This window comes from Neoarius graeffei, chromosome 26, assembly GCF_027579695.1.
Source record: "Neoarius graeffei isolate fNeoGra1 chromosome 26, fNeoGra1.pri, whole genome shotgun sequence".
NCBI classification, from domain to species: domain Eukaryota; kingdom Metazoa; phylum Chordata; class Actinopteri; order Siluriformes; family Ariidae; genus Neoarius; species Neoarius graeffei.
The window spans coordinates 52662798-52674889 of record NC_083594.1 but is presented as its reverse complement, the minus strand read 5'-3'; the positions used below and the strand labels follow the sequence as shown (position 1 = coordinate 52674889).

At 41.9% G+C, this 12092-nt stretch overlaps 1 protein-coding gene across 1 annotated transcript; it reads right to left on the bottom strand.

The window, feature by feature from the left end:
• Positions 1-5164: 5164 nt before the first annotated feature.
• Positions 5165-6236, bottom strand: gpx1a (glutathione peroxidase 1a). The gene is made up of 2 exons (XM_060910503.1): positions 6021-6236; positions 5165-5515 (listed from the first exon to the last, which is right to left on the bottom strand). Exons 1-2 carry the CDS (start codon positions 6234-6236, stop codon positions 5165-5167), a joined length of 567 nt encoding a protein of 188 aa, XP_060766486.1.
• Positions 6237-12092: the final 5856 nt, after the last annotated feature.

Sequence of the window (12092 nt, the reverse complement as noted above, 5' to 3'; positions counted from 1 at the left end):
TCCCTTCAATCAGACTTAAACATGTTGTGTTTTAAGTGACTGAATACTTTCATGATGAACACTTGAATACGCATTAACTCGAGTATGTGAGAAGGCATGTACATTTTTATTGAGTCTGTTTTGTAGATAAACTGCAAAATTATGGTATATTTTTATTTCCAGCCCAGGAGCAAAAAATAAGACAGAAAAAAAAAATTAGCTCAGTGTCAGCCCAGCTGAGACAATGCAGACAAGGCCTTGTAAGAGCCTTAAGTGAAGCAATGAACCACCTTCCTGCCATCAACTCCTGCTCAGCCACAATCTCAGGGCTGGGACATCTCCTGTATATTTTACATCCTCTCCCTCCTCAACATCATCAGATGTTTCATCAGCTCTGCCTCGCCCCAACAGCCCAAATTCATGTCCTCACACAGCACAGAGCTGACTACGTGTGTGTGTGTGTGTGTGTGTGTGTGTGTGTGTGTGTGTGCTGCAGGTTTGATGGTGAGCTTTTCGCACATGACTCATAACATCTCTAATGATTCCCTATTGAGGTCCAGACAGGAATCCAGACATGGAATGGAGGGTTTTCCAGCCTCCAGGCCTGAACATCAGGAGCTTCCGACACAGACTGGTCAGTGAGATGTGTTATCACATGTTACTTCATTTCTTTTCATGATAATAACATACTGTAATTGTTCCACTCAGTCATTAATTGTTTGTTCAGAGTTAAATAACTGCAAGGAATGAGTGATTAAGTGAGTGAGTGAGTAAATAATAAATAAAGGAAACCACACAGAGAGGTTCAAAGATATGAATCAGGAGCTTGTAATTTAAGAGACTTAAAATAACAAAACATCTTTTGTGACCCAGTTGTTTTTCTGCAGAGTGAATTCAGTTTAAACAATTAAACCAAGCCAATAATCACAATCATATTAATATCTAACGAACTGTGGAGACTATTTTCTTAATTGCATGGTATTTTATTCCTGGTAGAAATTTCTTCTTTGATGTGAAACACACTGAAATATTATCTTTGAATAAGCAGTACAATGGAAAGCCCACCTTTCTTCACCCACTCGAATAACGCTGTCTTATATACAGTACCATGAATGTTCTGACCGTCATCCAGCCGCACTCACGTTCTGTAATTGTTTCATTTCTGAAGAGAGCCCCAGCGTGGAGATTTTGGATGAGCTGATAAAGAAGCTGGAGTTTGAGAACGAGCTAAACCGAGTGTGTAACAGGTTCTCTCTGAACGGGAACACCACTCCGGTGCAGGAAGACAGCACAGGAAGTGCAGACAGCGGTGTGGAGGAAGGAGCTGCGGGTGGAGAAGAGGAGGAGGACGAGGCTGTGAGACTCCTGGACATAGTTCTGGACATGGAGCAGGACTACGAGCTCTTTGTCTACGAGACATGATCTGGATAATGGATGAAAACCTGGTCATGGCTCTGAGACATGGAGCTACACAACCTGGTGAAAAACAACAAAACCACACTGGACAGGCTGAAACTGCGGTGGAGCCTCGGGACACCAAACGAGTCTTTTTCATTTGTCATGTGCTTAACCACATCTATTTTATTTCAACATAAATCTTCTCAGCCTTCAGGAAAATTGAAAATGACCTCGAAACTTTTATCTCACTAACAGTGTCAAACAGTAGTATTTTTATAATTGATATATAAATATAAACTGGAGCCTGGATGAACAAGGCTCTCATTTAGATTTTATCAACTTGTCCATTTTATCTGCTTGAAGATAGATATGTATTCATACATTTATTTGAGTCACTATAAAAAAAACACAAAACTGATCTGTTTTTGAGCAACATGCTCTCTGCCGTGACCTGCTCCCTGAATAATTTAGCTGATCAAAGATGGGAAAAAATCTGATGTTGCAACTCTTATTGATATATTGCACCTTGAGTAGGTTTAATTGCCTTGAAGGAAGATGTGAGAGTGTTACAACTTTGTCCTGTCTGTAATAAACTTTTAATCTTTAACCTTTACAGTCAGTCATCAGTATTAATCTCTGGCTTTTTCCTGGCTGTGAATTTTTCCTAGTCAGAATGATGACTGCACTGCAATCTCATGAACGTACCCACACATATTATGAACATGAATAAGCAACATGTTGCACTCCTAGTTCTCCTAGATCTGAGCTCAGTGTTTGACGCAGTGGACCATGCAATTCTTCTTGATCGTCTTCATTCCAGTTTTGGTATTACAGACTGGGCCAATGAATGGTTTAAATCTTATCTGTCCAATCGCTCGCAGTTCATCTCACGTAACCCCTTCAGACACAAGGAAAAATGCTATAGAACTTCATGTTATGGAACTTCATGTGTACAATTGTACACATTAAAGTGTACAATCTACAGTACGAGGTACCACAAGGATCATTCCTTGGTCCTTTGCTCTTCATGCTATACACAAGAAGATTATTCAGTATACTCGAGGGTCACCTTCCAAATATCCACGCCTATGTGGATGATACGCAACTGTACAAAGTGTTCAAGCCCGACGACATTACCAATCAAACTCCTGCAGTCACAGTGATGCAAAACACAATTGATGATTAAAAAAACGGATGCTTGCGGACAAACTTAAACTGAATGAGAGGAAATCTGATTTTAGAATTATCAGTACAAGGCAGCAACTTGCTAAAGTCAGCGTTGAGTCTCAAGGTGACGCCCATTTAACACCACTGAGTGAAGTAAGAAATCTCGGATGTTGGTTCGACTCTAAGTTTAAGCTCTCACGTAAATAAACTCTGTCAGGTTGCATTCTACCATATATATATATATATAGGGGCGGCACGGTGGTGTAGTGGTTAGCGCTGTCGCCTCACAGCAAGAAGGTCCTGGGTTCGAGCCCCGGGGCCGGCGAGGGCCTTTCTGTGTGGAGTTTGCATGTTCTCCCCGTGTCCGCGTGGGTTTCCTCCGGGTGCTCCGGTTTCCCCCACAGTCCAAAGACATGCAGGTTAGGTTAACTGGTGACTCTAAATTGAGCGTAGGTGTGAATGTGAGTGTGAATGGTTGTCTGTATCTATGTGTCAGCCCTGTGATGACCTGGCGACTTGTCCAGGGTGTACCCCGCCTTTCGCCCGTAGTCAGCTGGGATAGGCTCCAGCTTGCCTGCGACCCTGTAGAAGGATAAAGCGGCTACAGATAATGAGATGAGATATATATATATATATATATATATATATATATATATATTAGGGTGCATCAGTTGCCCTCACTTTCATAAAAATCTGATGCATTTTTGTTTGGGTGTTCCTTTTCACCAATAAAGACATCCTGTAAAATTTTTTGACCATATTCAAAAGTCTAATGGTGGCACCATGAGGTTCATTTTTTGCCAAAAAACGCTTATTTTATGTTTTCGCGTAAGGTTTGAGTCACAATGTTGGACTCCATTTATTGATTTCTTGTGAGCCAGAGATCATGTTAAGAACCTTTGCAAGGGATTGAGAAGCATTAATGTGATTCATAATAGTATTGTTTAAAAGTAGTTGAACAATGATTCAATGAACAGCTAAAACTCAAACTGTGCTTGATAATATATTTAGAATATGTACTAAAAATGTGTATCTAAGATATTTGGTATACTCTATAAGGTGCCATAATGTTTCATGAAAAGTGATCGAAATTTTGTCATAAAAGTCATAAAATAGCAGCTTTTTCCATAACTTTGAGCTCCTGGTGCCACCATTAAACTTTTGAATTTTGTCAAAATATTTCACCCAGTGTGTTTTCTTACCAAACGGAACATAAAAACAAAAATGCATCATGATCGGAGGAACTTTTCATTTTTAGGGGGCAACTGATGCACCCTAATATATATATATATATATATATATATATATATATATATATTAGAAGAAGAAGGAAATTTTGAAGCCAAGATAGTGCAAAGACCCTAGTGAATGCATTGGTAACCAGTCGTTCAGACTATTGTAATCGTTTACTCTATGGACTACCCACAACTCAGCTACAAAAGCTGCAAAGGACTCAGAATGCAGTGGCTAGGCTTATTTGTAACATTTAGAGTGCTAGAAGATGTACATTGGTTGCCCATTAAATTTCGCATTGATTTTAAGATATTGTTAATAACTTATAAAGCTATACATGGCCTGGCCCCGGATTATATACGGAGATTCATTTCTATTAGAACTCCATCACATTATAGCCTCAGGTCTAATAGTGAACTATTATTACAGCCACCAAGAGTGAAAAGACTCATTACACTGGGTGACTGCACTTTTGCATCTGTGGTGATAAAACTGTGGAACGAATAACCTCAGGAGCTTCGCAACACAGGATCTGTAGATATTTTTAAGAAATTACTTAAAACTTATCTTTTCAAAGAGGCTTTTCATCATTAATGTTTATATTTAGATGGTTTTATTCATTGTTTTTATTATCATGTTTTTAAATAGGAGTGGCACGGTGGTGTAGTGGTTAGCGCTGTCACCTCATAGCAAGAAGGTTCTGGGTTCGAGCCCCGTGGCCGGCGAGGGCCTTTCTGTGCGGAGTTTGCATGTTGTCCGCATGGGTTTCCTCCGGGTGCTCCGGTTTCCCCCACAGTCCAAAGACATGCAGGTTAGGATAATTGGTGGCTCTAAATTGTCCGTAGGTGTGACCCTGCACAGGATAAGTGGCTACAGATGATGGATGGATGGATGGATGGATGGGGTTAAATTTTGTGTAATGTTGTTGTATATATGCTTAATTATCGTAATGCACATGCGAACATATTTGGATGAAACATGCGCAATATAAGTAGTCATACACTTAAACACACACACACTATGACTTAACCCCTTTTCAAGACAAAACAAGACAAAACAAATTCATGAACATTTTGTAAGGTTTATTTGGTTTTGTACAGTTGGATGGAGAAGCTGAGCTCTGCTGTGTCCATGGCTAGATTAAGGCTGTTAATAATAAGAGTTTACGTTCACATCCGCCACCACCCTCATTACAGATTTCAAGCAGTGCCTTCACACAGTAAACTTCCTACAAAACAGTCGAACTCTAACCAGGTCAGCACAGCCAGCTGAATTCTAAACATCCACCTGTCTCAACATGCAGTAGATTGATAAGACAGGAGTGGCCGTGTTACATCTCTGTCTGCTCACAACAACCTGCTCTGAAGCCACCCTGTGCTAAGATTGTTTACTTCACTTTCTTGAGCAGCTCTTTAATGTCAGCCTCAATGTCACTGGTCAGGAAGTTCCTGCTGTAGCGCTTGAATGGTTTCCCATCGGGGCCGATGAGGAACTTCTCAAAGTTCCACGAGACGTCGTTCCTGCGCACGGGACTCCAGATGATGAACTTGGGGTCGTTCATCAAGGTCGTAGGGTTATCACTGGGGTAGGGAAGTTTCTCCTTAAGAAACACGAACAGGGGGTGAGCGTCCTTGCCGTTCACGTTGATCTTTTCCAGGAGCTGGAAGCGAGGCTCGAAGCCATTCCCAGGAAGTACGTACTTCAAGCAGTTCAGGATTTCTTCATTATTGGCATTTTCCTTGTTTTGAAAAAAGAAAGAGCAGCATTCAGTTTGGCTGTAATTACAAAGCTTCAGTCACTCAGCACAGTCATCCTGAAGAATCAAATTTCACAAAGCAACATTACAGAAATCCAGATGTTGATTGGTAATTAGATTCCTCATGAACAAGTCAGAGGTGGCACTGACGAGGAAAAGACGAGACTGGGATGTGGAAGCAACCTTAAGAGGAACTAGATTTGAAAAGAAATCTATCCTTTTGTCAGATTATGAATCCTTACTATTTATACCATAATTTATACAATAAAGTCAAAAAGTACAAAGATTTTACAGCTGAAATCGACAGGATCCAGGTGAGATTATCTACGGGAGAAACCACAAATCTTGGGCATGAACTTTTCAGGTGTTCAAGAAGTCAGGTTGAGAGAATTGAACAAATCTTAGGTTACACTAGGATTTAACTTTGTATTGTGTGTTATCGAATAATAATTAAACACACACGCACGCACGCATATTTAGACTTTACCTGATGGCCGAACTGGTTGCAGGGAACTCCCAGTACAACAAGCCCCTTCTCCGAGTATTTGGAGTGGAGCTCGTTCATCTGAGTGTAGTCCCTGACCGTCGTACCTCAGAGAGATGCCACATTCTCGATCAGCACCACTTTTCCTTTAAGCGAGGAGAAATCGAACTTGTTACCCGACAGCAGCTTGGCTGAAAGGTCATAAAAGTTCTGAGCCATGTTGCCAGGAGGAGAGGGAAGCGTGGAATGAGAGGTTTTTGCACACTGCTTCAGTTAGAAGATCAGTGAAGGTCAGAGCTCGGGTGAAGGGGCGGGACAGAGGCTGTGCGTGAAAAGGAGTGTTCCAGACTTTGTGCACACACACTGTGTGTCTCGTCAGTCTGTCTGCCCAAGATGTCTCAGTTTCTACTGGATTATTTACTAATTATACAGCACTGTAATCATTCATTAGATTTTAGAGGAATACTTTAAATGTAAAAAAACATTCACCATTCCAGGAACTTGAGGGTCCCACTTTAGACAGTGGCAAGGAAATGTACAGTTTAGTACCTTTTTCTAAGTGTGTATGATCTGTGAAATGGAATTGGTGAAGGATATTTTCTTGAAAATATATATACTGTATGTTATTTACCAGCTGGGAGGTCCGTATCGTGAAATACCGTAACAGAGGTCTTGAAAGTACTGAGCGAGGCCCTCTGGGCCGAGGTCAGTATTCAAGGCCGAGGTCATATTATTTCACCATATGGACCGACCTTAAGCTGGTAAATAATATATTTATTTTTTTCTTGACCAAATTCTCACAGAAAACGAGAGCGCCCGAAAGGGAAAACCGAGCCGAGCCGCTATTTTGAATCCTCATTCACGGCTGTATTGTAAATTGCTTCCTCCTCGGTATACAAGTGCACTTCCATGGCAGGAAAAAAAAATAAATTTTGCCGCCTATGTAGTCTCCTATTTATACAAAATTGAGTCATTCAGGATTCAGCCATGTTTTTGCTCAGCGTTAGCAACAGTTAGAGGTTTTTAGCTTTCTCCTGAAATGTTTTCTTTTATTTCTTCTTCCTCAGGGTAGTAAAACTCGCTTTCACTGTGAACACTGTTGATATCGCTATCCATGCTGTAAAATTAATGCTATTCTCCTGAGAAATGCTGGCAAAAATTTATAAGATTTTTGATAATCTTGTAAATAAATCATAAAAAAAAGATAAATGTTGACAAGAAATGCTACTATGTTTGTTGTTGCTGTGAACGAGCGAGTCGCCAGAGGTCCATAACCGGGGTCCGTACCGTAGGATACGGACCCACTCGCCAGCCAATCAGAGCGCAGGATTTGATGGAAACCGCACCACGAAAAAAAATAATATATATTATCCATACTACATGTCAAAAAGTTTGTGGACACCTGACCATCATACCCATATGGAGTTTTCCCCAAACTGTTGCCACAAAGTTGGAAGCGCACACACACACACACACACACACACACACACACACACACACACACACACACACACACACTTGTATAGATTGTCTTTGTATGCTGCAGCATGACAATTTCCCTTCACTGGAACTAAGAGGCCCAGACCTGTTCCAGCATGACGATGCTCCTGTGCACAAGGTGAGCTCCATGAAGACATGGAGTGGAAGAAATCGAGTGTCTTGCACAAAGTCCTGACTTCAACCCCACTGAACACCTTTGGGATGAACTGGAAAGCTAAGTGTGTGCTAAACCACTTCATCCGACATCAGTACCTGACATCACGAATGCTCTTATGGGATTGAGCACAAATCCCAAAAGCCACACTCTAAAATCTACACTGTAAAAAATTTTACGGGCGGGTGTTGATTGAACATAGATTTTACATATCATTTGACTCAGAAATGTAATTTTCACTTACAACCAACTAAACCAGGTCGGCCTAATACACTTTCTCTCATTGTGATATCATGTTGAGCTATCAAGAATTTTAACATCCAAATATCAAAGATATCCTTGTTGATAGAACTAGCTGCAACCTGTTGCAACGCTGCATGTTGGTATCCTTGTTGGTAGAACCAATGACGCATATATACACGTGCTGTATCACTGTAAAAAAAAAAGTGACCATCTCAACTTAAATTTTCTAGGCAACATGATGCAAGAGAATTTTGTGTTGAGATGGTCAACACCAAAAGGTAAGTTGGCTGAACTCAAATTTAAACTCAGAAATCCTTGTTAGGTCAACAGCAATTGAGACAGGTTGAGTAAACTAGAATTTTCTAGGCAACATGATGCAAGAGAATTTTGAGTTGAGATGGTCAACAACAAATAGTACGTTGGTTGAACTCAAATTTCAACTCAGAAATCCTTGTTGACTTAAGAAGGATTTTCGTGTTTAAATTTGAGTTCAACCAACTTACCTTTTGCTGTTGACCATCTCAACACAAAATTCTCTTGCATCATGTTGCCTAGAAAATTTAAGTTGAGATGGTCACTTTTTTTTTTTTTACAGTGTAGAACTTTTTTTTCCAATAGGCCTTGGGTACTAAAGTTCTACAGGATTTCCATTAAGTTTTCTATAGGATTCCTTTAGAACTTGTTCTATAGGAATTCTATAGAATATTTTTAGCAGGGACAACATATAAAGATGGTCAACAGTTGTGAGCTTAACACTTTGTGGCAACAGTTTGGAGAAGAACCACATATGGCTGTGATGGTCAGGTGTCCACATACTTTTGGTCATATTGTGTACATATAATCTGGTTGAACTAGACAGATAATAATAATAATAATAATAATAATATGATTACCCGAGGCGGCACGGTGGTGTAGTGGTTAGCGCTGTCGCCTCACAGCAAGAAGGTCCGGGTTCGAGCCCCGTGGACGGCGAGGGCCTTTCTGTGTGGAGTTTGCATGTTCTCCCCGTGTCCGTGTGGGTTTCCTCCAGGTGCTCCGGTTTCCCCCACAGTCCAAAGACATGCAGGTTAGGTTAACTGGTGACTCTAAGTTGACCGTAGGTGTGATTGTGAGTGTGAATGGTTGTCTGTGTCTATGTGCACTGTAAAAAAAAAAAAAAAGTGACCATCTCAACTTAAATTTTCTAGGCAACATGATGCAAAAGAATTTTGTGTTGAGATGGTCAACAACAAAAGGTAAGTTGGTTGAACTCAAATTTAAACACGAAAATCCTTCTTAAGTCAACAAGGATTTCTGAGTTGAAATTTGAGTTCAACCAACGTACTATTTGTTGTTGACCATCTCAACTCAAAATTCTCTTGCATCATGTTGCCTAGAAAATTCTAGTTTACTCAACCTGTCTCAATTGCTGTTGACCTAACAAGGATTTCTGAGTTTAAATTTGAGTTCAGCCAACTTACCTTTTGGTGTTGACCATCTCAACACAAAATTCTCTTGCATCATGTTGCCTAGAAAATTTAAGTTGAGATGGTCACTTTTTTTTTTACAGTGTAGTGGAAAGCCTTACCAGAAGAATACAGATATTATATTATTAACATTAAACGAAGGACGAACTTTGTGAAAATGAAGTGAGTGTCCCATCGGGTTTTTGACCTCTTCATTCGACACCGAGTCCCGCCGAATGGGTTTTTTCCCCATTTTCCCCTTTTACATTTAGAAAGCTCTCTAGTTTATATCCCCTGCTGGCAACTATATATATGTTATAAGTGCTTAATACACCCTCATGAAATTGTCAAAGTACAAGTTTGGTAATCAAGGGCCATAACTCTGGTAAAGTGCAACTGAATTGAACAAAATTGCAATATGGGTATTATCGACATATAACAACGAATCCTGCCAAGTTTCGTGAAATTCCTCCAAAAATTGTGAGAGGAGTTGATTTCAGAAGGTGAGTACCCTTCCCAGGATGGACAGACAGACAGATGGACATCGCCATGACATCATCCACCTTCGGGCCTTTCAGCCAGCGGGGGATAAAAATCTGGTGTCTTTGTTTTGTTCAAAACGATTTGCACATCCAGGCGGCACGGTGGTGTAGTGGTTAGCGCTGTCGCCTCACAGCAAGAAGGTCTGGGTTCGAGCCCCGTGGCCGACGAGGGCCTTTCTGTGTGGAGTTTGCATGTTCTCCCCGTGTCCGCGTGGGTTTCCTCCGGGTGCTCCGGTTTCCCCCCACAGTCCAAAGACATGCAGGTTAGGTTAACTGGTGACTCTAAATTGACCGTAGGTGTGAATGTGAGTGTGAATGGTTGTCTGTGTCTATGTGTCAGCCCTGTGATGACCTGGCGACTTGTCTAGGGTGTACCCCGCCTTTCGCCCGTAGTCAGCTGGGATAGGCTCCAGCTCGCCTGTGACCCTGTAGAACAGGATAAAGCGGCTACAGATCATGAGATGAGATGAGATTTGCACATCCAACAATGCAACAAAACCTTCCCATACCAATCAGTAACAACTAACTCATCTGAATGAAGCACAACAAGCGTGCCCCCTGTCATAGCAGCATAGTTACCATTGCTATGGGGTCACGTGATGGTGCAAAACCTCTATTGGTCAGGGGACTAAATACTTTTGGCCATATAGTGAACATTCATCCATTTTGGCATATCACTACAGTGACGTGGCCACTCTGACAGCTTCAGCCATCAGAGACTCAAGGGAACATTGCAGTAGTGGTTTCCTGTTATTATAGAGGTTTTCTCTTCTCAACCATTCACACTCACATTCACACCTATGGTCAATTTAGAGTCACCAGTTAACCTAACCTGCATGTCTTTGGACTGTGGGGGAAACCGGAGCACCCGGAGGAAACCCACGCGGACACAGGGAGAACATGCAAACTCCGCACAGAAAGGCCCTCATCAGCCACTGGGCTCAAACCCAGAACCTTCTTGCTGTGAGGTGACAGTGCTAACCACTTGCATCACCATACTTAACATATTTGGCAATAATAACAATCACAACGTTCAGTCTCAGAAACTAAAAGTACCTAACTCTACGTTTCCTCTTCATGATGGTGGGAACCTCAAGAGTACATGTTTTTGTACTTTTAATGTGCATTTTTCATAAACCAGGAAAAGCACATCATGCACCAATAGTATTATTCTGACAGTTAATTAATGTTGCACAAGTGATCCTTGAAGTGCAGTGGTGTTTACTGTTAAATAATTAATTTATTGCATATAGTCTCTCTCTCTCTCTCTCGGGGCGGCACGGTGGTGTAGTGGTTAGCGCTGTCGCCTCACAGCAAGAAGGTCCTGGGTTTGAGCCCAGCGGCCGACGAGGGCCTTTCTGTGTGGAGTTTGCATATTCTCCCCGTGTCCGCATGGGTTTCCTCCTGGTGCTCCGGTTTCCCCCACAGTCCAAAGACATGCAGGTTAGGTTAACTGGTGACTCTAAATTGACCGTAGGTGTGAATGTTTGTGTGTCTCTGTGTCAGCAAGAACGTTCCGGGTTCGAGCCCAGCGATTGACGAGGGCCTTTCTGTGTGGAGTTTGCATGCTGTCTGCGTGGGTTTCCTCCGGGTGCTCCGGTTTCCCCCACAGTCCAAAGACATGCAGGTTAGGTTAATTGGTGGCTCTAAATTGACCGTAGGTGTGAATGTGTGAATGGTTGTTTGTCTCTATGCATCAGCCCTGCAATGACCTGGCGACTTGTCCAGGGTGTACCCTGCCCAGATGCGCAGCTTGTGAATAGGCAAGGCAGGCAACTGCTTGGGGCCCCCTGGCCCAGGGGCCCCCCGAGTCGGGGCCCGAGGGCTTATTTATTTTGTTTTTTATTGTTTTTATTGTCCTTTACCATTGTATTTTCACATTTGGAATTTAAAAAACTTTGGTTTCATACATTTTTCGTTGGTGTCAGATTATTTATAACATATTGGTGATGAACACTGGTCAGAAGGGGCCCCTGGAAATTTTTGCTTGGGGCCACAACAGACTCTAGAATAGCCTCTGACCCCGCCTCTTGTCCATAGTCAGCTGGGATCGGCTCCAGCTCGCCTGCGACCCTGTAGAACAGGATAAGCGGCTACAGATAATGGATGGATGGATGGATGCTCTCTCTCTCTCTCTCTCTCTGTGGACGCAGAAAAACGAAACGACAGCCTGCGTCTCTGGGACGCAGTA